Source organism: Chelonoidis abingdonii, chromosome 1 (assembly GCF_003597395.2).
Source record: "Chelonoidis abingdonii isolate Lonesome George chromosome 1, CheloAbing_2.0, whole genome shotgun sequence".
Lineage (NCBI taxonomy): Eukaryota > Metazoa > Chordata > Testudines > Testudinidae > Chelonoidis > Chelonoidis abingdonii.
Genome location: NC_133769.1, coordinates 373379242 through 373405504, shown reverse-complemented (window position 1 = coordinate 373405504; position 26263 = coordinate 373379242). Strand labels below are relative to the sequence as shown.

The window sequence follows — 26263 nt, the reverse complement described above, 5'->3', positions numbered from 1 at the left end:
ACTGCGAACCTGTACAAGCCCTGCCTCCCTCCACCCACCCCGCGGTCCTTCGAAACAGGTAACAACCTCCAGCTTCCAGGGCTAGCGCATGTCCCCAATAACGTTGTCCCTGAGGAACGGTACCCCCTGGGCTGGGGGCTAGAGCCCGCCTATTCAATCCCCTCGGGTGTTGCTCTGCTGGCTCATTACCGTGGGCACAAGAACAGTCCTACTGCGGCCAGACCAAAGGTCCATCTAGGCCAGTGCCTGTCCAACAGGTGCCAGGGCCAGGTGCCCCAGAAGGATATAAACAGAACAGGTGCAGTCACCAAGTGATCCATCCTCAGTTCACCCATTCCCAGCTTCGGCAAACATGAGGCTAAGGACACCCTCCCTGCCCAGCCTGGCTTAATAGCCATTTGATGGACCTGTCCACCAGGAACTTACTTAGTTCTTTTTTGAACCCCTATTATGGTCTTGGCCTTGCACAACCATCCTCTAGCCCAAAGAGCTTCACAGAACTGACTGTGTGTTGTGTGAAAAAATACTTTCTTTTCTTTGCTTTTAACCTGCTGCCCTATAAACGTCATTGGTTGACCCCTAGTTCTTGTTGTTATTGAGAGGAGCAAATACCACTTCCTTATTGACTCTCCACACCAGTCATGATTTATATAGATCTTCTATCATATCCCCCTTAGTGGCTTCTTTTCCAGCTGATACCCAGTCCCCAGTCTTCATCTTAATCTCTCCACCATGTGCGCAAGCCCGTTCCATACCCCTAATCCTTGAGCTGATGGTGTCAAATTTATAGACCTCTATAGCCACCATTCAGCTCAGGATTGAACAAAAGACTGTGAATGGCTTGCCAACTACAGAACCAGTTTCTCCTCTCTGGTTCTTCACACCTCAGCATGCCTAGAAACAGGCCTCATCCTCCCTGATTGAAACTAAGCTCGTTTATCTCTAGCGTCCCCCGCCCCAGCCGAGAGCCTCAGGCCCCTCCCCCCCCGCCCCAGCTGGGAGCCCTGCAGCTCAGGGCAGTGCCGGGTTCGTCAGTCCCCAGCCTCAGTGTGGGGCGTCCTTGGGGAGCCCAGAGCAGCAGCGGTTATGAGGTCACCGCCCGGCCCCTCTGCTCTGGAGTGCGGAGTTGGCCTCTCCCTTGCAGCTTGTTCCCCGGTGGCGGCCGGGCCCCCCCCAGCCCCTCGGCCTGCCCAAGTGCCACGCTCTGGGGGCTTCCCAGCCCATGGCAGTCCTCCACTGAGCCAACGCCCCCTCCAGGTTCCAGCGTGGCTCGTAGCCCTTCTCCCAGCCGGGTGGGTTGGGGGCTGGTGGGGTGACAAGCGCCTCTCCCCCAGGTGTACAGCGCCGACGGCGAGTTCCTCTTCAAGTTCGGCTCCCACGGGGAGGGAAACGGGCAGTTCAACGCCCCCACCGGCGTGGCTGTCGACTCCAATGGCAACATCATCGTGGCCGACTGGGGCAACAGCCGGATCCAGGTAGGCAGCGAGGTCTGGGACCTACCAGGGGGTCTCTGGGAACCTGCCAGGCTGGCAGTTCCTCCCCTCCCCCCGACATTGGCATTGCCGTCTCCAGCATTAGAGAAATGCCCCATCCCTCCTTGACTCTGAGTGCTGGCCCCATTGTTTCTGGTGGCAGTGGGTTCCATAGGCTCGTCACACACAGAGTGGGAGGAGATTTCCCTGGTCCATGAGACCATCCCCAGGGCTGACCAGCTTCTGACTGGCCCTGGTGGGTAGTGATCCGGGACGTGGCTGAGACCCTCCTTGGGCCTGGCACTGTGATGGCGGGGCAGGGGCCCAGGTTGTTCCGGGCGGTGGGGAGACCCTGTCGGAGGGCGATGCCACGGCTCTGCAGTACATAAGAACAGCGAGACTGGGTCAGACCAAAGGTCCATCTAGCCCAGTATCCTGTCTACCAACAGTGGAATATCCACCAGCGTTTGGGGTCTGTCTGCCCCGTTTTGTTTGCAGTTCACCCTGATTGAGTGACCTCAGCTGGCTCCCATGGGCAGCACCGTCATACCATCTAGCCCAGTATCCTGTCTACCAACAGTGGCCAATGCCAGGTGCCCCCGAGGGAATGAACAGAACAGGGAATCATCAAGTGATCCATTCCCTGTCGCCCATTCCCAGCTTCTGGCAAACAGAGGCTAGGGTCACCATCCCTGTCCATCCTGGCTGATAGCCATTGATGGACCTAACCTCCATGAATTTATCTGGTTCTTTGTTGAACCCTGTTATAGTCTTGGCCTTCGCAACATCCTCTGCCAAGGAGTTCCACAGGTTGATTGTGCGTTGTGTGAAAAAATACTTCCTTTGGTATGTGTTACACCTGCTGCCTATCAATTTGGTCCTGCTAGTGAAGACAGGGGGCTGGACTCGATGACCTTTCAAGGTCCCTTCCAGTTCTAGGAGATAGGTATATCTCCAGTTATTACCTTTATTACCAATTTCATTTGGTGACCCCTAGTTCTTGATTATGAGAAGGAGTAAATACCACTTCCTTATTGACTTTCTCCACACCAGCCATGATTTTATCCCCCCCTCTATCATATCCCCCCTTAGTCGTCTCTTTTCCAAGCTGAAAAGTCCCAGTCTTATTAATCTCTCCTCATGCACAAGCCGTTCCACACCCCTCATCATTTTTGTTGCCCTTTTCTGAACCTTTTCCAATTCCAAAATGTCTTTTTTGAGATGGTTTGACCACAGCTGCACGCAGTATTAAAGGTGTGAGCGTACCATGGATTTATATAGAGGCAATATGATATTTTCTGTCTTATTATCAATCCCTTTCTTAATGATTCCCAACATTCTGTTCGCTTTTTTGATGCCGCGGCACATTGAGTGGATGATTTCAGAGAACTATCCACAATGACTCCAGCATCTCTTTATTGAATGGTAACAGCTAATTCAGACCCCATCATTGTATATGTATAGCTGGGATTGTGTTTTCCAATGTGCATCACTTTGCATTTATCAACGTTGAATTTCATCTGCCATTTTGTTGCCCAGTCACCCAGTTTTGTGAGATCCCTTTGTAACTTTTCACAGTCTGCCTGGGACTTAACTAACTTGAGTAGTTCTGTATCATCTCCAAATTTTGCCACATCACTGTTTACTAGGGCTGTCAAGCAATTAAAAACACTAATTGCGATTAATCACACTGTTAAACAATAATAGAATTAAATATTTTTGGATGTTTTCAAATATATTGATTTCAGTTACAACACAGGATACAAATTGTACAGTGCTCACTTTATATTTATTTTTTATTACAAATATTAGCACTATAAAAAAAACAAGAAATAATATTTTTCAGTTCCCCCATTACAAGTACTGCAGTACAATCTCTTTATCCTGAAAGTTGAACTTACAAATGTAGAATTATGTACAAAAATAACTGCATTCAAAAAGTTTTGGTTCAGTATTGGGCTGGCTGGGGAGGAGGCAGGAACCCAAGTCTGGGTCTAAGCTCCTGCCCCCCAGAGGGACCTGGCAGATGGGTCCATGCTTGTACCTACAAGCCCCTCCCCCCAGGTGCCACACTGGCTCTACTCCCCTTGCCGCCCCCCAGTGCGCGCTGGTCTGCTCCCCTGCCCCTGTAATAGCCTCCTACTCGATCTGAACCTTAGCATTCATAAACTGAGAAGCTAAATGCAAAACCTCCAAAGCTTTCTACCAGCTTGGATCTGATCTCGCTTGCCACCAATCAGGATTCAGGCTCCTGATCGCCCCCAAGTCGCCCCAACCTATCCCTTGGGGACCCCCCAAGACCCAGAGCCCCTGGGTCTCCTCTATCTCATCCCCCAGCCTTCCCTCCTTCCCTGGGTTAGCCTGAGCGATGCCGTACATTTCCCCTTGAATACAAACCAGAGAGGGCAATCTACCTCCCCCTGAGGGTATGCATTCAACCTAGTCAAGCTAACACAAAGAAGATGTTCACCCCCCCTTGTGTCCCGTTAGCTGTAACTAGAGAAAAAAAACCTCAGCAAGTCTTAAAAGAAAACTTTATATAAAAAAGAAAGAAATTACATAGTAAATCAACTCTGCATTAAAAAAAGCTCATTACGGGCAATTGCTTCTAAGAATTAGGAATTAACCAGTCTGATTCAAAATAGCCCAATTTGAAACCAATCCGCACAGCACACACAAATGTGTAAATTACAAACAAAGCATTATACAGCCTATGTGCTTTGCTACCTCTTGTACTACAACTTGGTAGTAGAGTGTAGAAAGAGAATTGGCATAGAAAGAGATTGTTCTCCCAAGCGAAAGAACCAACAGACCAGACCAAGCAAACCCCTTCCTGAGGTTCCCTCCCTTTTTCTTAAAAATCTTGGTTTTCCTTGATATGGTCCTCTGGTCAGGTGTTTGGTTCCTTTGCAGGGTAAAAGGAACATTAACTTCTTAGCTAATCTATTTGTATGACACCCCCAGCCTGGGTGCTGTGCTGGGTCTGGCTCCCTTCTGCCCCCCTCCCCCCCTGGGTGCACGTGCTGGTGTCTGCCCCCTGCCCCCACCTGGGTGTGCTGGGTCGGCTCCCTCTGCCCCCCGGGTAGCGTTGCTGGTCTGCTCCCCCAGATTCCTGCCCAGGCGGATGTGACCAGCTGGACTGGCCAGGGGCAATGAGAGAGAGACTCTGGAGAAGTGGCAGAGAAGCGCCTGGGGAGGAGCTGTCATTTGGTGCTCAGGGCGTTGACCAGTCCACACAACCCCTGCAGTGATTTTTCACTTTAGTCTGCTTCTGCGCTCTCCCCCCACCTGCGCTGCCCCACACGCCCTCACTGTCCATCCGTCTGTACGACCCATTCCCAGCTCATGGCCGGCTCGCCTCGGGAGTCAGCCACTGCCCGGCCTGCACTCTTGGTCTGTCCGGATCTCCCGCTCCTCTGCCTGACTGTATGGTCCATCCCCGATGTCTCCCCCACCATAGTTCGCTTGTTCGGTGGCCGGCCCAGGCCGGGCCCCTGGCAGCCCGCTCCCAGCCGTGGGCTCCCCACCGCACTAGGGAATCCTGACCCCCGTTCTGCCCGCTCATGCCCCAGGGTTCTCCAGAACTAATCCCGCCCCAGAGCCTCACCCTTCCGCCCCGTTGTGCCGAGACCCCATCCTGCGCCGAGCAGGGCGTTAGCGCGCTGCAGAGAAGCTTCTTTCCATCACCAACCTCATGGAGGATGCTGGCAGCGCGCTCCCCCGAGGGCAGCAGCGCCCGACGCCGCCGCGCTGGACCCCGTCATGTGCTGTCACTGCCAAGCGCTCTCCTGCCCCCAACCACGAGGGCAATGGTGGGTCCCCTGGCCGGGGCAAGGCCTTGGACAGGAGCCCCAGGGAGGAAGGACCAGGTGACCCCGTCCTGGGGAGGTTGGGCTGCCCCCTGAGCCGGGGTAGGCCTGAACAGGAGCCCGGGGAGGAGAATACCAGAGGAACGCCCATTTCCTTGGGGATGGGTGCCCCTGGCACTGGACAGGAGCCCGCGGGGGGAAGAGGCCAGAGTGACTCATTTCCTGAGGAGCGTGGGTTGCCCCTGGCCTGAAAGAGGCCCCACGAGTGGGGAAGGACAGGGTGACCCTGTTGCCTGGGGAGGTGGGTGCCCCTGGCCTGACAGAGCCCGGGGGAGAGTTCCAGGTAACGCCTTTCCTGGCGAGAGTGGGTGCCCTGGCCTGGAAAGGCGGCCCCGAGGTGGGGAGAGGATCAGGTTGTACTCCATTTCCTGGGGAGGTTGGTGCCTCTGGGCCTGGAGAGGAGCCCCAGGCGGGGAGAGGACCAGGGTGACCCCGTTTCCTGGGGAGATGGGTGCCTCGAGCTGAGACAGGAGTCCGGAAGGGGGGGAGAGGGAACCAGTGGTGTACAAACAGTTGTAAAACTTTAGAGCCGTACAAGTCCATTCAGTCCTACTCTTGCTGGTCAGCCAATCACTCAGACAAACAAGGTTAGGTTACAATTGCAGGGCATATGCTGCCTCCTTCTTGTTTACGAGTGTCACCTGAAGTGAGAACAGGCATTCGCATGCATGTTGTAGGTGGCATTCGCAAGATTATTTACATGCCAGATGCGTTAAAGATTCTTATGTCCCTTCACGCTTCAGCCACCATTCCAGGGACATGCGTCTATGCTGATTTGATGGATTCTGCTCAATAACCTCCCAAGAGCAGTGCGGACCGATGCAATGTTTCATTTCATAACTGAATCAGATGCCCCAGCCAGAGGTTGATTTCTTTTTCGGTGGTTCTTAGTTCTGTAGTTTCCTCACTTGGAGGCGTTGCCTCTTTTAGACTTTTGAAAGGATGTTGCTCCACACCCCATCACATTCAGATTTTCGGACGGCCACTTCAGATTCTTAAACCTTGGTTCGAGTTGCTGTAGCTATCTTATAGAAATCTCACCATTGTACCTTTTCTTTGGTTCTGTCAAATCTGCAGTGAAAGTTGTTCTTAAACGAACAGACCGGTTCAGGCCTACGTTAAGTCCTTTGAAAAAATCATGAGCAGGTCCTCAAGGAATCCATTTTGAAGCACTTGGAGAAGAGGAAAGTGATCAGGAACAGTCAGCATGGATTCACCAAGGGCAAGTATGCCTGGACTAACCTGATTGCTTCTATGATGAGATAATTTGGCTCTGTGGGATATTGGGGATAGCAGTGGACATGATATATCTTGACTTTTAGCAAAGCTTTTGATCGGTCTCCCACACGTATTCTTGCCAGCAAGTTAGAGAAGTATGGCTGGATGAATGGACTATAAAGGTGGATAGAAATCTGGCTAGATCGTCAGCTCATATGTGGTAGTGATCAATGGCTCCATGCTAGTTTGGCAGCCGGTATCAAGCAGAGTGCCCCAGGGTCAGTCCTGGGGACCAGTTTTGTTCACACATCTTTATCAATGATCTGGATAATGGAATGGATGCACCCTCAGCAGTTTGGCAGATGACACTTAAACTGCGGGCATGGTGATAGATACATTGGAACTGTTAGGGATACGCTTCCGGCCGTGACCTAGACAAATTGGAGGATTCAGCCAAAAGAAATCTGAGGAGGATTCAACAAGGAACAAGTGCAAAGTCGTGCACTTAGGACAAGAATTCCACGCACTGTTACAGACAGGACCGGAGTGCCTAGCACAGTTCTGCAGAAAAGGACCGTGGGGGTTTAACAGTGGACGAGAAGCTGGGTATGAGTCGCAGGTGCCTTGTTGCCAAGAAGGCTGAACGGGCATATTGGGCTGCAATGAGTAGGAGCGCTGCCAGCAGGATCAAGGGGTGAGGTTCGATCATTCCCTCTGTTCCAACATTTGTGAGGCATCGTCTGGAAGTACTGTGTCCAGTTTTGGGCCCACACTATTAAGAAGGATGTGGACAAATTGGAGAGAGTCTGATTGGTTAGGGCACAAAAATGATTAGGGGGCTGGAGCACATTGATTGATGAGGAGAGGCTGAGGGAACTGGGATTATTTAGTTCTGCAGAAGCAGAAGGATAGGGATTTGATAGCTGCCTCTTCAACTACCTGAAGGGGTTCCAGGAAGGATGGGATCTAGACTGTACTCAGTGCGTACGAGATGACAGCAGAACAAGGAGTAATGGTCTCAAGTTGAAGGTGGGGAGGTTTAGTTGGTATTAGGAAACCTATCTTCACTAGGAGGGTGGTGAGCACTGGAATGGGTTCCTAGGAGGTGGCGGAATCTCCTTCACTTAGAGGTTTTTTTTTAAGGTCAGTCTTGACAAAAGCCCTAGCGCTGGATGATTTAGTTGGGGATTGGTCCTGCCTTTGAGCAGGGGGTGTGGACTAGATGACCTTGAGATGTCTCGGTCCGACCCTAATCTTCTAGGATTTTAGTGTACTGCGGTCATTATCGGAGACTTGCTTTATAAACATTGAAATATAGAATCACTAGAGTATCGAGTGGAAGGACTTCAGGGACGGTATCTAGTCCACCCCCTGCTCAAAGCAGGACCAACCCCCAACTAAATCATCCAGCTCAGAATCTTAGTAAACAGAGCAGGATACATACAATTCTTCCCCAGGAGTTCAGTTCACAAAATTTAATTAATGAATTATTTTTTTTATGAGCATCATCAGCATGGAAAATATCCTCTGGAATGGTGGCCGAAATGTTTTAATACCCCTTCTTATCCCGTAATGTAACGCTGCCGTCGGAGCCAAAAGATCTTACGGCCATTATAGGTGAAACCGCGTTAATCAAACTTGCTTGATCCGCCGGAGTGCGCAGCCCGCCCCTCCAGAGCACTGCTTTACCACGTCTATATCTCGAATTCGATGTTATATCAAGTTCACCTACTATACCATAGTAGAGGTGCATATCTAGCATAAATGATTTAATATATCTAGCAGTAAATGCCTGCAATGCTGGCTACAAAAGTCCCATGTGAACCCCTGTTTCTCACTTTCAGGTGACATTGTAAACAAGAAGTCGGCAGAATTTATCTCCACAAAAGTGAACACACTTGTTTGTCTTAGTGATTTGGCTGAACAAGAAGTTGGCCTAAGGGATTTGTAGGCCTCTAAAGTTTTACCTTGTTTTGTTTTGCAGTTTACTTAACAAAAAAGCTACATTTGTAGATTGGCACTTTCATGATAACATAGAGCGGCCACCACTGGATCAGACCAAAGATCTTTAGCCAGTACCTGTCTTGCCGACAGTGGCCAATGCCAGGTGCCCCAAAGGAATGGACAGAGCAGGGACTCATCAAGTGATCCATCCGTCGCCCATTCCCAAGCTTTCTGCAAGACGAGGCAAGGGACCCATCCCTAAAGAGATGCACTACAGACTTGTATGAGCATGGGATTGAAAATATTTATTTCTTTTATTGTATCGCAGTGCAATATTTGTAATATCAAGTGAGCACTGTACACTGTGTATTGCTGTGTTGTTAATTAAATCAATATATTTTCAAAATGTAGAAAAATCCAAAAATATTTATAAATTTCCAATTGCTTTCTGTTGTTTAACAATGTGCTTAAAGCGCGATTAAGCTACGATTAATTTTTTTAATTGCCCCCAATTAATTATTTTTAGTTAATCGTGTTGATTTAACTGTGATTAATTACACCCTACCTGAGCCTTAATCAGTAGGCAGGGCATTAACTCAGGCCAGGGGTTTATAAAGCCATGCACAGCGACCAGGCGAGCTTGCGACCAGGGGCTGCTAACAGGGAGTTTTTGCAAGGAGTTGGGAGGGAGTGGTAAGGGAGTGGGGGGGGGTTTTTCCCCCTTGTCAGTCCACCTGTTCCCCTTGTAGTCCCTTAAAACCTAAAATCCAATCATTTTCCAAAAACCCTTTCTTTAAACCACCTTTCTGTTAACTAGGAGACATGCAGGCAGAAGCCCAGCAGCAGGAGTGGGGCCTATCCAGTTTATTGTTGCTGAGGATGTAGCATGTATGATTAACCTGCCTCGCTGGAGGGTGATGTATTGTGCTGCAGTTGGTGCAAAGGAGCTCCTGGCCTCAGAGGGACCACGTTACGGCTTTGAGGCCCAGGGTGTGGAACTGGAGGAGCTTAAGGGAGGCAGAGTAGGTATGTTGATGAGGCTTTCGTGGACACTATAGAATTGTCCCACCTCCGCTTAGACAGCCCTGTCTTTGCTTGAGGAGATGAAAAGGCCCAGGGGAGAGCAGAGGCAGTCAATGGAGCAGAGGGAAACCTTCCCATAGTGGGACCCTCCTTCCAGGAGATGCTGGGTTGCCTCTCGCACTGAGGTTACCTCTCCGGGGGAGGGAACTTCCAGTTGCTGGAAAAAGGCGGTTATTAGTTAATAGGGAGATTCGATTCATTGAAACATAGATAGGCTGGGTTTGTGATGCCTGGGAACTGTATGGTGACTTGCCTGCCTGGGTGCGAAGTTGCAGATCTCTTAGAGGCAATCTAGACAGACTTATGTGTAGTGCTGGAGAGGAGCCGATTGGTCGTGCCGGTACACATTTAGTACCAATTGACATAAGGGTAAGGGTAGGAGAGATGCCCTGGAAGCCAAATTTTAGGCTTCCTAGGGAAGAGACTGAAATCCAGGACCTCATATGGTGGCTCTCAAGAAATGCTCCCATGTTCCATGCACAGGGCTAGACGTGGCAGGCAGAGCTCAGAGTTCTCAATGCGTGGATGAGACAATGTTGTTAGAGGGGAGGGTTAATTCATTAGGAAACTGCGGGACTTTGGGAATGGGGAGCCTTATACAGGAGAGATGGGCTTCCACCTAAACCAAAGTGCGAACCAGACTGCTGGCCACTAAACATTAAAAAAGGTTGTAGAGCAGGTTTTTTAAACTAGGGATGGCGGGAAGCTGACTGCCTACAGAGGAGCATGTGGATTGGACACAGACCTTTCTTAGGGAGAGTCTGATGAACAGGGAAATCTCCAGGTTATAGTCAGGAAACAGTAGGACGGCAGGAGGAATAATGTAAGGCCAGATCAGATGATAAACAGTCACATAAAGAATCTGGCCATCAGAAAAGGGCAGACAAATAAACAGGACAAGTTTTTAAAGTGCTTGTAACAAATGCTAGAAGTCTAAATTTAATAAGCTGGGTGAACTAAGACGTGACTGGGTGATAAAGGGGATATGAGTATAATAGGCATCACAGGAAACCTGTGGGCTGAGAGCAATCAACTGGGACACAGTCATTCCGTGGTACAAGAATATATCGGAGAAGGACAGAACCGGTCATGCAGGGGCGGGGGCTGGCACTATCCGTGAAAGAAAATGTAGTTTCAAATGAAGTAAAATCTTAGCGAATCCACAAGTTCCATGAATCTTATGGATAGAAATGTCATGCTCTGATAAAATATACATTTAAGGATTTATTATTCAGCCACCTGAGCAGGACCAGTACTAGTGATGATGAATTTGCTAGGGAAATCAGAGAGGCTATCTTCAAAATTAAGAACCAGTATAATGGGGATTTCAGTTATCCCCATATTGACTGGGAACATTTTCACTTCAGGACGAATGCAGAGATAAAATTTCTCAATACTTTAAATGACTGCATTCATGGGAGGCAGCTGGTACAGAAACCCACAAGGGGGAGAGGCAACTCTAAGATTTAATCCTGAGTGGACCGCCAGGAGCTGGTCCAAGAGGTAAACTATAGCAGCGGCCACTTGGAAATAGTGACCATTAATACAATAGCATTCAAACATCCCTGTTTGGGGGAAGAAAACACCTCAACCGCCCCAAGACTGTGGCATTTAATTTCAAAAGGGGGAACTATACAAAAATTGAATAGGGGGTTAGTAAACAAAAGTTAAAGGGCTACCAGTGACTAAGTGAAAATCCCTGCAAGCTGCATATGGGCGCTTTTTTTAAAGACACCATAATAGAGGCCCAACTTCGATGATATACCCCAATTTAAGAAACACAGTAAAAGAAACTAAAAAAGAGCCACCGCTGGCTTAACAACCATGAAAAAGAAGCATGCTGAGAGATTAAAAGACTTCTTAAAAAGAGGAGTCAAATCCTAGTGAGCGCAAATAGAAAGGAGCACAAACACTGCCAGCTTAAGTGCAAAGAGTGTAATAAGAAAAGCGCAAAGAGGAGTCTGAAGAACGGCTAGCCAAAAACCTCCAAAGTTAATACCAAATGTTTTTTAAGTACATCAGAAGAGGAAGCCTGGCTAAACAACAGTGGGGCCCCTGACGATCGAAATACAAAAGGAGCGCTTAAAGACGATAAAGTCATTGCCAGAGAAGAAAACTAATGGATTCTTTGTTCAGTTCTTCACGGCTTGAGCGATGTTTAGGGAGATTCCCAAACCTGAGCCAGCTTTTTGTAGATGACAAATGGTTGTATGGAACATGTCACAGATTTGAATTGTCACTAGAGGAGGTTTTGGTGCGATTAATTGATAAACTCAACATTAGACAAGTCATCAGGACCAGATGGCATTCACCCACAGGGAGTTCTGAAGACTTTAAATGTGAGTTGTGGAACTATTAATCTACGGCCTTGTGTATACCGGTCCTTTAAAGGTTGCGAGATACTTCTATCAAATACGAGTAGATCCCTAACTGACTGGAGTTTAACGCTAATGTAACGGCAGAGATATTTAAAAAAGGGCATTAGCGGTGATTCCTAATGGCAACTTCCAAGCACTTGGTCAATCTATAACTCAGGTTATGCTGGGTCAAATTAAGTCGTAACACAATTATGTAAGTCATAATAATACTCTGTCAGGCACAAGTAGAATAACAATGTCTAGAACTCGTGCTTCAATAGTCAACATTGTTCAGTAAGGAGAAATTGTGTGTTTAACTGAGGAATCTTTAGAGTTCTTTGTAAGTGGTCAAAACAAATCATGTCCGCGAGACTGGGGAATTCCGAGTGGAACCATAGTGCTACTTTAGATTTCCAGAAACGGCAGCCGTTTTGACACGACTCCCTCGACAGACCGAAAGCGCTCTTACCCGACATGTAAGCTGTCATGGGATAACCCATGGATAAGTGCCTTTCTTCATGATTGCCTGAAGGCTGGTGTTACAAAGACAGGGAACAAAGATGGTGGCAGCGAATTAATGTGTAAAAAATTGCATCATCATCGCGAGGGCAAAAGAGACCACAGGTAACTGAGTGGTGTTACCCCAAGTTGGTCAGGTACCCTGGCACCAAATCATCTATATCGGACCTACTATTTCTCCATGATCTGGAGATAAGGGGATCATCACAGTGATGAAGTGCAAAAGCTTTGCGATGATCATCTAAACTACTCAGATAGTTAAGGACCAAATGCGATTGTAAGAACTTCCAATAAAGATGCTGGCGACCAAAACTAGTGACTTTGGGCAACTCACAAAATGTGGCAAATGAAAAGTAATGTGGGATAAATTGTAAGTTAATGCACATGCGAAAACACATATCTTTCCCACACTATACATACAATATGATGAGGGGTGCTAAGTTTTAGCTACATACGATAGTCGTAACAAAGTACTTCCTCTTGGCCTGCGCTCATCGTGGATAGTTCTCTGATGAAGATGTCCATGCAGTGTGCAGAGGTGCGTACATAAAAAGCAAATACAAGGATGTTAGGATATCATTAAATAAAAAATACCAGGAGGAGGAAAAAAGGTGGTGACTCCAAGAAATAGACTGGCCTGAGAACTATATATATTGCCCACTGACATATATAAATCCATGCGTTGACCTGGCACCACATCTCGGCCTACTGTTGTACAGCCGACTGCTGGTCTCCTCACCTGAAAAAAGATCTTACTTAGCAAACTCGCAAAAGGTTCAGAAAAGGGCAACTAAAATCGCATTTAGGGTGTTTGCCGAAGGCAGGGTCACCATATTGAGGAAAGATTAAGAGGCTAGGCCCTTCAGCTTGGTAAATAAGAAGGAGGACTAATGAGAGAAAAAGCGGATATGATAGAATCGTGGCTCTATAAAATTCGATGGAGTGGATGTGAGAGAAAGGAATTTAAGGACAAGCACGCTTTTTACTTATTTCCCAATAATACAAAGAACAGGGTCACCAAATTGAAATTAATAGGCAGCAGTGTTTTAAAACAAACTAAAAGGAAGATATCTTCTTTCGACACACGCGCACAGTCAACTTTGTGGAACTCCTTACCAGACTGAGGAGGTTGTCGTAGGCTTAGGACTTTACACTAGGAACTGCTTTTAAAAGAGAACTGGATAAATTCTGATCCGGATAGGCTTAAGTCCATAAATGAGGCTATTCAATAACCAGAACGCTGATGCGCCGGTAAGCGGCACATTTAGGGTGTCCCTTTAGCCACTGATTTGCTCACAGAGGATGAGAATGCCAAAGGATGCTAGAGTAGAGAGAACTCAGCCGTTGTTAATCCATCTGCCTGTTAGTTCACTCCCTTCTGGCAACCACGGTACCTCGCATTGCCACTCGTCCATGAGTAGACTGCCAGATTACTTGGAGCTAGAGGTGGACCGTCTGGTCTGACCGGTACGGCGCCTCTTATGTTCTTATTGTTACGGAGCTTTTTACCCTTTTCCACAGGCACATCATTCTATGAAGGATCCGGCGTTCCGAGAATAGGTCTGGTTCTCAGTACAAGACCGCTGCCGGAACACCCCATGATTACATGCCTCTCCATTACCTATGACGATTGCATATTCCTCCACTTTGGGTTCGGCCTGGTGCCTTAACCGTTACCAATCCATGAGTGGACGCTCTCCCTGGCCTATCCCATCGCAGATGCCCTTTATTTTGCTTACAAGAGCGTGTTGGTGAGGGGCACGGTCGTCAAAAGGCTTTCACTGAAATCTAGAGAGTAGGCGGACACGACTCCCCCTGTCCACATGCTTGTTGATCCCTCTCTCAGAGCCAGAGATATCTAGTAAGGATTGGTGAGCAGATTGATTTCCCTTTACAAAAACAATGTTCACTGCGGCCTTCCAAGAAATTATGTCATCTCTGTGTCTGGCACACTTAGCCTGATTCCTCTCTCCACATGGGATAAGTTCCTCAACGTCAGTGCCCTGCCCCCCGATGGTAGCTTGGAAGTCAGGCAGCCACTTCCTGCACGGCCTGTACTTGTTGGGTCAGTGCTCTGCGCGAGCCCTTTTAAAAATTGTCTCACTGGCATCACCCTTAGCTATCCCACGCCATTCCATAACCTGGTACGAAGAAGCTGGAACGTGCTAACGATAGGTTACAGCAAAGGACTGGAACCTTTGGCACGCGGCCCGTCAGGAAATCCGGGGCCTGGTGTGTGCCGCGGGGTGGTTCTGTTTACCTGCCAGCGTCCGCAGGTTCGGCCAAGTCGCAGCTCCACACGGGCGCAGTTCGGCCGCCCCAGGCCCACATAGGATGAAATACCTGCTAGTTTCATTGTGTGCTAGTGGCGAACCTCGCGGGGCCAAGCACCATCATTCGCTCAGCTGCTGCTGCTTCGTGAGCCCCCATTGAGCCAGAGCAGCGAAAAACCGTGGCCAGTGGGAGCAGTGATCTGCTGACGCTGCAGCGTAACAAGAGGATTTCCCTGACGGGCTGCGTGCCAAGGTTGACCGATTCCTGGGCAGCCTTTCAAATGATGAGCAGTTCTAGTAGTTCTGAATTTCAGACAATCTCTGAGTTCTCTCCATCGGAGACCTCTTGAGTGAATCCCTTTCTGGTCCTGGTGACATGGGCTGAACTTGCTGTTCATAAAGTAGCTCAGTTTGGTTCAAGAAATCAGCGGTACTGGTCGCGCGAAGTTCTCAGAGTTTGTCACTAGGTCCGCTCTCTCTAGGCACGGTGGTCTTCCGACCAGCGTCAGGCTTTCCTTGTTTCTACATCAACACGCCCTTGGCCGACCCACTATACTGGCCCGCAGTGCCTGGCGAGCTCATCGGGACCGGCCATGACCAGTAGGTGGTGGCTGCACTGGTCCGGGCAATCACTGTTTCAAGCTCAGCCGCTATCTGCTTACGTGGCATCAGATAGCTGGAGGGACCCTGGGCAGGCCCGGCCTGCGCCTGCCCCCGCTGCCTGAGGACTTAGACCGTATAGCGGGCCACTTTCGGCGCCACCTGCAGGGCGGACGATGGTGCCAACTGAGGCCGCCACACAAGTAGCCCACCAGAGGCTGGCGGCAGGCTGCAGGAGCCCTGGGCCACCCATGCTATCAGTTGCCCAAGGGACTGGCAGGTGGGCGGACCTGCCAGGCCCGGGCCCCCAGAGCAGGGAGACCGACCCATGGAGAGGGGCAGCTCTGGGTCCCCCTGGTTTACTGTGAATGTTAGTGGACTGTCCTGCCGCTTCCCCACTGCTGGGCCCTTTTGCTGGGGGCCCACTCCTCTTCCTAGTTGCTCAAGTGCTCGCGGCCAGAAGGTCATGGCGGCTGAAGGGGGCTAGGGGCGCCTTAGATCCTTCTCCCATAAGAGCGTTGCAGCATATCCTGCCCCTAGCATCACCACCCCTGATTACAAACCCTAGCGACACCACGCCCTTCATGAGGTCCACCAGTCCGCTACAACCCAGCAACACCGACTCTCGCGCTCTAGCAACACCCCACCCCCTGTACATCTCCCATCAACAACCTCCTCATGAGACCTGCGCGCAGAATACACCCGCCCCCCTGTACACCCCAGGCAAAACACCCACCCCCCCTTACACCCGAGCAACACCGCCTTTGAGTCCTCAGCAACACCCGCCTCTGAGCCTCCAGCAATACCCGCCCCCTGTACAACCCAGCAATTGCCACCTCTGAGTCTCCAGCACACCTGCCCACAGTAACCCAACAAAACTCGCACCTCTGGTCCCCCAGCACCACTCACCCCCTGTCACCTCCAGCAACACCCACCCCCTGTACAACCCAGTAACACCCACCTCTGAGCACCCATCACACCCGCCCCCCTGTACAACAGCAACACCGCTCTGAGTCACCCATCAACACCCCCCGATACAACCCATCAACACCTGCCTCTGAGTCAACCCAATCAAACACGCCACCCCCTGTACAACCAGCACACCCGCCTCTGAGCCTCCAGCAACACCCCACCCCCTGTAGAACCCAGCAACCACCCGCCATGTACAATCCAGCAACACCCACCTCTGAGCCTCCCCAGCAACACCCGCCCTCCTCCTGCTGACAACCCAGCAACACCCGCGCTCTGGTCCTCCCCTCGAGTCAGACACCCCCCCCCGTACAACCCAGCAACACCCCGCCTCTGAGCTCCACAAGCAACAGCCTGCCCCTCACTGTACAACCTAGCAACACTCCGCCTCTGAGCTCCTTCATACACCCGTCCTCTGTAGCCCTCCTCCTCTGCAACATCCCCCGCCCTATCTCTCTCTTTCCAGCACAGCACACACATGTAAATACAAAACAAAGCATATAACAGCCTATTGCTTTGCTACCTTTGTACTTACAACTTGGTAGTAGAAGGGTAGAAAGAAGATTGGAGATAGAAAGAGAAGTTGTTCTCCCATAGCTGAAAGAAACCAAACAGACACAGACTCAAGCCAAACCCCTCCTGAGGTTCCCTCCCTTTTTTCTTTTAAAAATCTGGTTTCCTGATTGGTCCTCTGGTCAGGTGTTTGGTTCCCTTTGCAGGTAAAAGAAACATTAACTCTTAGCTATCTATTTATGACACCCCCCACCTGGGTGCTGTGCTGGGTCTGCTCCCTCTGCCCCCCCTCCCCCCTGGGTGCCGTGCTGGGTCTGCTCCCCCTGCCCCCACCTGGGTGCTGTGCTGGGTCGGCTCCCTCTGCCCCCCCCGGGTGCCGTGCTGGGTCTGCTCCCCCAGATTCCTGCCCAGGGAGAGTGACCAGGCTGGACTGGCCCAGGGGCAATGAGAGAGAGACTCTGGAGTGGGGCAGAGAAGCCGCCTGGGGGGAGCTGTCATTTGGGGTGTCTCAGGGCGTGACCGTCCACACACCCCTGCAGTGATTTTCACTTTATCTCCTTCTGCCTCGTCTCCCCCCACCTGCGCTGCCCCACACCCGCTCACCTGTCCATCCGTCTGTCCTACCCCATTCCCAGGGCTCATGGCCGGCTCGCCTCTGGGAGCAGCCCACTGCCCGGCCTGCACTTGTCTGTCCGGATCTCCCCGCTCCCTGCCTGACTGTCTGGTCCATCCCGATGTCTCCCCCACCATAGGTTCTGCTTGTTCGGTGCCGGCCCAGCCGGGCTCCCTGGCAGCCCGCCCCAGCCCGTGGCTCCCCACCGCACTAGGAATCCTGACCCTCCCGTTCTGCCCGCTCTGCCCCAGGTGTCTCCAGAACTATATCCCGCCCCAGAGCCTCACCCTGTCCTGCCCCGTGTGCCGCCAGACCTCCATCCTGCCCGAGCAGGGCGTAGCCGCGCTGCAGAGCAACTTCTTCATCACCAACCTCATGGAGGTGCTGCAGCGCTCCCCCGAGGGCAGCAGCCGCCCGGACGCCGCCGCGCTGGACCCCGTCAGTGCTGTCACTGGCCAGCCGCTCTCCTGCCCCAACCACGAGGGCAAGGTGGGTGCCCCTGGCCGGGGGAAGGCCTGGACAGGAGCCCCAGGGGGGAGAGGACCAGGGTGACCCCGTTTCCTGGGGAGGTGGGTGCCCCCTGGCCGGGGGTAGGGCCTGAACAGGAGCCCCGGGGAGGGAGAATACCAGGGTAACGCCATTTCCTGGGGAGGTGGGTGCCCCTGGCCTGGACAGGAGCCCCGGGGGGGAAGAGGACCAGAGTGACTCTATTTCCTGAGGAGGTGGGTGCCCCTGGCCTGGAGAAGAGCCCCAGGTGGGGAGAGGACAGGGTGACCCTGTTTCCTGGGGAGGTGGGTGCCCCTGGCCTGGACAGGAGCCCCGGGGGGAGAGTACCAGGTAACGCCATTTCCTGGGGAGGTGGGTGCCCTTGGCCTGGAAAGGGGCCCCAGGTGGGGAGAGGATCAGGGTGACTCCATTTCCTGGGGAGGTGGGTGCCTCTGGCCTGGAGAGGAGCCCCAGGGGGGAGAGGACCAGGGTGACCCCGTTTCCTGGGGAGATGGGTGCCCCTGGCCTGGACAGGAGTCCCGGGGGGGGAGAGGACCAGGGTGACCCCGTTTCCTGGGGAAGTGGGTGCCCCTGGCAGGGGGGAGGGGCAGAATGCCCTTGCTTCCTGGGGAGGTGGGTGCCCCTGGGAGAAAGGGCTTGGCCAGGGTGAACCCAGTTTTCAGGGAGCTGAGTGACAGAGTGAGGGGGGCTTTCTGGGCTGGTGCCAGCTGCCTCTCCCTCTCCCCCAGGACCTGGACAGCCAGGGCTGGGGGTCCTGCAGCCACGGGGGAGTGGCAGTCCCTGACCGCCCGCTCCTCGCCCCCAGGTGATGGAGTTCTACTGCGAGTCGTGCGAAACGGCCATGTGCCGTGAGTGCACAGAGGGCGAGCACCGGGAGCACGTCACCGTGCCGCTGCGCAACGTGGTGGAGCAGCACAAGGCCTCGCTGCAGCAGCAGCTCGACGCTATCAAGAGCTATGCTGCTATTTGATAATTCCCTGTAGACTGCGAAATGTGTCCAAAAAGGTGCTTTTGCTTGTTAGAGCTAATGATTACAGAAAACATGTTGAGCGGTTATGTGATGGTCACTTCCTTAATTTTTAATTTTTAATAAAAGAAATACATAACAATTTAAAAGCTCATTAAGTGAAATGGATTCATTTGGTACAGCGTGCGCTCGCGCTTAGCTGGACTAGTAACCCCTGAGCCGCGCGCCATGAGGTAAACAATGGGATGCTGGTAAGCTAAGTACTGAGCCTGCACTCTACGACCCCCTATTCTGTCGTAAGCAGATAGCCACAGGGTCGTTGATGATGGGCTGATTGTGGGTACTTGTTGTATGGGAGCTGCCCCGTGAGAGAGCCCGAATCATTTAGACTGCTGGGGCGTGTGTCTTCTGCGCAACTATATGCCCCAGCTTCAGTGTTCGTCTACTAAATCTATTTAGTGTGCTCGTTACGAAGTGCACATATCTGTGACCTGCTCTATGTGGAATTGGAATTGAATTTCTGATGGCCTGAAGTTTTTATTTCTTTTGCTAAAACTTAGTAAATAGTAATTGTGGTGTTATTTCACTACAGGCAGTCAGAGATTTGCATAGGATTCCACATGGTGTATTGTGAGCTGTATTTGTGTCGGGTGTAGAGGGTATGATAGAGTTGTTGTCTCCCGCTCCCTATATCGGCCGTTAGCATCCAGGGGGTCTTGTCTCTCTCCCCGCAGGCTAGCCCTAGGGTAGATAAGAACTGAGAGCATTAATTTTTATGATGTGGAGGGACCGAAGAGAAGATGAGATAGTGAGCCTCGCTCAAACCGTCTCCGTTCCGGCTTGATGTGCAGCAGTTATCGATATTTTACCCACCCCCGCCAGGGGCTGCTCCAGCTGCGTCTGGTATCCTGGGGGCAGTGTTGAGAGAGTGACTAGTAAGTTGCCGTAGAGATTGCGCCTTGTGTGCTTGTGCTATGGGGTGGAGTATCTCTATAGTAGTATGGGAGGAGGTGTCCGTGCCTTGTTGGGACGGGCATCGTGGTATTGTGTTGGGTGTAACTATTGCCTTACTGAATTTAATTTGCTTGCTTAATATTGTGGTGGTGTTCTGATGTAAGAAATATACTTGAGCCTCGGGGAAGGCGGGTGTTCGCAACACTGTACGGTTAGTGCGCGCGGCGGGAGAGAGAAGAGTGTGGTTCTGGTTCTTGCTGGTGGTTGTGGTTGTGTTATGTCCGGTTGAGATGTTGGGATGGGGGCTGCCCCCTGTATGTATAGGTTGACGGAGCCACTGCCTCCCCTGCAGTGGGTCGTCCATTAGAAAACTGGAGTCTGGGAGGTGTTTAGGGGCTTGGGTGGCATATGAGGACGATACCACTATACAAGCTCCTGATATCACTTCGGATCTGTGCTTTGTCTGGGCCTGTCGCGCCCCCTGCGGCTGCCCCACGCTGACATATCTACTGACCTTCATAATAAGTATGGTTTTCATGGTGTTCTTTTGCAGAGGTAATAATTTTAGACAGAGGAAGGATGATGGCCTGTGCGCGCGCCTCCCTTGTGAAGTGGTGTGGGCTGGGGAGGTCTTGGCATTGGCTCGTCTGTGGAGCTGGTTAGCGGTCACCAAGAGGAGACGACGGCCTGCTCACCGCGTTTGACCACCTGCTCCTCGACTTGTTTTCCTCCTGACAGAGGACTCTGGAATCACATTACGCGCACTATTGGCTCAGCTTCGTGCTGTGAAACCCTATCCAGGGGCGAGTCGGGAGTAGTTAGCTTGTAGTTACAATTTTCATAAATTGGATCTCTCCTAACCCTCCCTGGGTGACGGCGGTCCTCCGTCCCCCTCTCTCGCAGGCCTTGCCCCCCCATCCACACGCGTAGAAGTAAGCTTGCCGCTAAGGTAGTTCAGCATGCATGGGAGGATGGCAGCCCTGACCAGTGTTAGCTCCGAGTGAGGAAATAAGCCATTTGTATTCAGCAAGTCCAGACTCTCATGGTAAGCAGGTTTTCACTTTATAATAAAAACTACATATATATAGAACCGCCTGCGACTTATGCTTAAGGGCGGTTTTTTAATGAGGATTCAGCGAATTACCTTGCGGTCGAGAGAGAGAATGAACAATGCGCAACGCAGGCCCATGGGGTGGATGCAGCAGCCCGCTAAGGCTGCGTTGCGTGTGTGTGTGCGGCGTCGCTTTCATTTAGATGCTGTAGACTGGTAGGCCACCTGCAGCGCCAAGCAGAGGTAACCCCGAGCCCCGGGCCCCGGCCTCTCCCTGCTGGGCTCCTTATATCTGCGTTCATACCTCTTCTTCCGTCCGCCTCCGGAACTCATGTTCCAGCCAGTGAGGTCAATAGGGGGTGATACCCTTCGAGCCAGCGACGGGAGTACAGCTTGGGGCCAGCCCCTCTCCTCCTGACCTCTACTAGTGCTACTGACGTGCGGAGGCCTTCCCTGGAAGCCTATCTCTGCCTCTCAGCGCGCGATTCTGACGTCTGATCACCTCGGCCTGGTGGAATAGATCCCATGGCCGTGGATTCATGCAAGACTAGCTGTATATTCTCAGCATAATGTGGGTGAGCCAGGACCTACCTTACGAGCTGAGACTCTGGCTCAGTGGTCATTTTGCACCTCCTTGGAAACAGCAAGTGCCCTGCAAGCCCTCTATAATGTACTTGGACTGCTTTGCTGGATCCCAACATTTCGCGCACTAGATGCCGCCTCTCTACCGCCCTACCTTCGTGCCTTTGCTTGCTCCAATGGTACTTGTCTTTCTTCGTGGTGATCCGTGTTGGTCTCGCCTGCCAGTAGAGTGGCTACCTATCCTGTTTCAGGAAATATTCTGGGTTGGTAGTGGTAGGTGCCAGATATCCGCGGCAGTTGGAAGGGGCTGTTGTCTTGTGGGGTCCCATGCCGTGGGCACCAGGCCAGCAGACGCAGTACAGCCGTCCCTGGGTCTCTTGCCAACCACCCTTCCCCACCTAGTGACCCACGTTACACCCCGGTGGAACAGAAGGCACACAATATTATCTAAGATATTATGAAAAAATTCCATTCTGTCACAGCCACCCACCCCCTTCCATGACCTGCCTTGTCCACCCAGCCACCTCTGTCCTCCGTGCCACATACACCCCCATAGACCGGCCATGCCCCCCACGAGCCAACTCTGCCCCAGACAAGTACGAGGTGAAGTGGTCCGCCACCCCAGGCCTGCACAAGGCTAAGTGTGCTTAATGTTGCCAGGGGGGCAATGCCCACTACAAAAAGCTCGGATGGACAATGGTTGTCCCCCCATTCCCCTACATGCCTTGCCAGCCCCAGAGGTTGAGCAGCATTTTCCTCTAGAGTTTTGTAGCTGGGCATTCCACCTGGCTCTGCCTTGCCCATTCCCTCTGGCTGACCCGCCCTGCCCTCCAGCCTCTGCAAATGCCTCCCGACTGAATCCTTTGGCCCCCCATCACCACCGCCTGCCTGGCTTGGCTGACCCTGCCCGAGACAGAGCCCCCTCCCCTGCCCCACTGACTTGCCTCTGCCCCCAGCTGTCCGTGCCCTGCCTGGCTGGAGTTCCTCCCTAGGGCTGCAGGCCCAGCTGGATGCCCTGGCAGGCCAGCGAGAAACATCTCTGAGCAGTCTGCACGTTCACGGAGGGCAGGCGATGCCCTACGGCACGGAAGACGTAGGGTGCTGCTGCCAGTAAGAAGCAGATGAAGTGAGCGGACTCAGTTTGCTCTTATGCGCCATCCAGATTCTGTTTTTCTTTCGAGCAGCCGCAGGAGAATGACCAGCCTGATGGACTACGTGGCTGGAGACAGACGGCTTCGCAAGGTTTCCATCCTACCCTTGGGCTTGCCTTATCACACCAGCGCCACGCCCACGACGTGGCACAGGCGAGGGCGTGCGGCATGCCAGTGGTGGGCAGCCCTCCTCCACTCACCATCCACAAGCAAGGACGGCGAGCGGTGCGCAGCTGGCCAGCCGCCAGCTGCAGGCCAGGTTACGGCGCCTGATTGGCGGCCGGGCTGAGGTTCGCAAGTGCCTGGACAACAAGAACGCCACCTACGAGCTCGAGTGGTACCGCCGGGCGGAGGCGACTTCGCTGCTCTCCATTCCTGCCTCTCATGGGCACGCCAACAGGGGAAAAAGGGCATGCCCTTCCGCCCACCACGGCCCTCCAGGCCTGCCGGTATGTCCCTTCGCCCGACGACAGTTGAAGCGCCGCCTGTCAAGTCTGCCAGAGCGGGCACATTCCGGCATGAAGGCTGTGCGTCGCCCCTCCAGCATGTACGGCAGTGGCAAGATAGAATGTGAGACCCCATGAGGACGAGCTTCCGCGCTAGGTGAGCGCGGGGGCCGCGGAAGTGAGGAGAAGTTGGCGGGGCTGGGCGGGCCGATTGACGTAGGGGGCTGCTGACAGTGTGCCGTGGGAGCAGCTCGAATATCTAGGGGTGAACTGCAACAAAACGGGGCAGACAAACCCCAGACGCTGGTGGTTATTCCACTACTTAGATTTACCAACCAGCACAAAACAGCTTCTATAGCACCTCACTGGTCACTTAGAAGTTTAAACCACGCAGTTCCCTTAAAGTGCCCAGCCTCAGGCCTCCGTCCAGACACACCTGTCAGATATGATGATGATTCCTGGAAATCTTACTTCATCATATAAAAGAAAAGGGTCTTCCAATCCCAAAGGATCAGCCACATCCCCAGGTTCAGTTATAACTTAGATCTTACCCACAATACATGCTATAGGCAATTCTTATTGACTAAGCTAAAATTTATTACAACAGAAAAGAGAGAGTGTGTTGGTTAAAAGATCAATATACAGACAGACTTGAATTCAATTCTTGAGGTTCAGATGCACAGCAGAGATGAGCTTGTAGTAGCCAAAAGTCCTTTTAGAAATAGTCCATAGGTTATAGTCCAATGTCCGTATTCAGGGTGGCTCCAGTGAATGACTGGGGATCTCAATCCTTGTGGCTTAAGGTTTCCCCCTCTTGAAACCCAAAGCAGATCTGAGATGAAGCAGGATCGTGTTCCAGGTTCTTGTTCATTTCCAGCAGCCTTTTGCCCTGAGAAAACAATAGGCTTAACTCTCCTTCTTCCAACCATCCTGGCAATTAGCACAGGGTAATTTATCCATTAACAGTTCAGACACAGGTTACCACAACCTTCAAAGTGACACATAGACAATAACACTATTTCACACAAGTGTCTTCCTAAATGTTAATATTCCTCTTTTGATCTTTGAATCAAAGCCACAGCGATAGACAAGACTTGTTTGCTGACATCCCAAGACCTGAGCAAACACCTCCCCTTCTACCTCTAACAATGCAGACTTGCATCTCACAGCTCTATTCATTTAGTATCTTCCTAAACAGTTTCTAAAGTTCGGCCCTGGGTCAGATCAGTCTGTGAGGTAATTAAGTCTTCCTGGCCCTGTCACCTTTCAATGTGATATTATATCACACTCATAATGTCACAATGGACCCTTGGTCTGACCCATTGTGGCTGCTCTTATGATCACATCTTCGCAGTGGTCAGATGACGAACATAGCCAGCCTCAGTGTGAATGTGGTAGGAGCTCAGGCTAGCTCTGAGGATAGGCAAAAAGCAACGTAAGATTGTAGACAGGTTAGATGTCTTCCAGTCAGCAGGGCCCGATGAAACTCACCCTAGAACACTCCAGGAGCCGGCCGAAGAGATCTCCGAACCATTGGCCGGTAGCTTGGAGATCTTCTGGAGGACCAGAGAGATCCCAGAAACTGGAAATGGTCAAATATAGTTGTCAGGGATCCACAGGCCAGTGCCCCATGCCAGCTCCAGGACAGCTGCTAGCAGACCCCTGCAGGGCGTCAGCCCCCTCCTGGTCACACTCGCTGGGGTCAGCCCCTTGGCTCCTCCCCCAGGGGCTGACCCTCGGAGCCCCCAGCCCCCACGACACACCGGGAGCCCCCTCAGCGGGTGCCCCTGGTGGGACCCCGGCAGGAGACTTGTACCCAAAGGGAGCCAGGCACGCCCCCCCCCCCTCCCCGGCCTGACTCTGCAGTGACTCCGCCCATGGGAACAGCAGGGGGGTGCCAGGGGGTCTGGACCCAGCGCAGAGAGTCCTGGGTTAGCACCGGGTCGAATCAGAGCCCAGAGCCCCCCGGCCCCTCTGTATTCCCCTCCAGGAGCGTGTTCTTGTGCCACCCATCCTTAACACCCCCGTCCCCTCCTCTGCCTTTGCTGTCCAGCTGGTCACACCATCTGGCTGCCTGTGGAGGGGGACCCATCCCTGGGCATTGGGTGCTAGGTGCCAAATGTCTGGGCAGTTGTCTTCTAGACATCTCCGTGGACCCGGGCCCCAGCCAGCTAGCACAGTCCATCACATCAGGACCTATCTATAGAAAGAGAAATAACCCAGGGAATTACAGACAAGTCAGCTTAACCTCAGGACCCGGAGAGGTAAATGGAGCAAATAATCAGTTTGTAAGCATCTAGAAGAGAATAAGGCGATAAGGAACAGTCAGCCTGGATTTGCCAAGAACAAATCGTGTCAAACCAACCTTCTCTGACAGGATAACAAGCCTTGTGGCTGCGGGGCTACGGGATATGTGACCTATCTCAGCTTTAGTGAGGCTTTTCATGCTGTCTCAATGGCCTTCTCATAACCAAACTAGGAAGAAGTGCTTAGATAAACCTCCTGTGAGGTGACGTGCGCAACTTCTTGGAAGCCGTACTCCGAGCTGGAAGGACATATCCAGATTGTACCCTGGGGAATGTGACAGCACATCGAGTGGGGTCCAACCGGGGTCTGTCCTGGGTCTGGTGCCATTCGATTCCTCATCAGTGATTTGGATACTGGCATAGGGAGTGCACTTACAGCCTTTGTGGACAAACTGGAGAATGGTCTGAAGTAAGCAGGATGAAATTCAATAAGGACAAATGCAAAGGACTCCACTTAGGAAGGAACAATCAGTTGCACACATCCAAATAGGAAATGACTGCCTAGGAAGGAGCACTGCGGAAAGGGATCTGGGGGTCAGAGCGGATCACAAGCTAAACAGTGTAACACTGTTGTGAAAAAAGCAAACACCATTCTGGGATGTATTAGCAGGAGTATTGTAAGCAAGAGATGAGAAGTCATTCTTCCGCTCTACTCCGCGCTGATACGGCCTCAACTGGAGCAGTGTGTCCAGTTCTGGGCACCACGTTTCAGGAAAGATGTGGAGAAATTGGAGAGGGTCCAGAGAAGAGCAACAAGAATGATTAAAGGTCTTGAGAACATGGCCTATGAAAGAAGGCTGAAAGAATTGGGTTTGTTTAGTTTGGAAAAGAGAAGACTGAGAGGGGACATGATGGCAGTTTTCAAGTAT

At 51.9% G+C, this 26263-nt stretch overlaps 2 protein-coding genes across 2 annotated transcripts in view; both read left to right on the top strand.

Moving 5' to 3' along the window:
* The window catches only part of LOC142046152 (tripartite motif-containing protein 2-like), a 51766-nt gene extending 32859 nt beyond the window's left edge, over positions 1-18907 (top strand). The window contains exons 2-3 of the mRNA XM_075061902.1: positions 17682-17919; positions 18743-18907. Of these exons, the coding sequence (XP_074918003.1) occupies positions 17806-17919; positions 18743-18907 (279 nt within the window). The 5' untranslated portion in view covers positions 17682-17805. The remainder of the gene's footprint in view (positions 1-17681; positions 17920-18742) is intronic.
* LOC116829250 (tripartite motif-containing protein 3-like) overlaps positions 1-26263 on the top strand; it is a 73458-nt gene that overhangs the window by 35082 nt on the left and 12113 nt on the right. Inside the window, exons 9-10 of the mRNA XM_075061901.1 lie at positions 1145-1292; positions 1335-1475. Of these exons, the coding sequence (XP_074918002.1) occupies positions 1145-1292; positions 1335-1475 (289 nt within the window). The remainder of the gene's footprint in view (positions 1-1144; positions 1293-1334; positions 1476-26263) is intronic.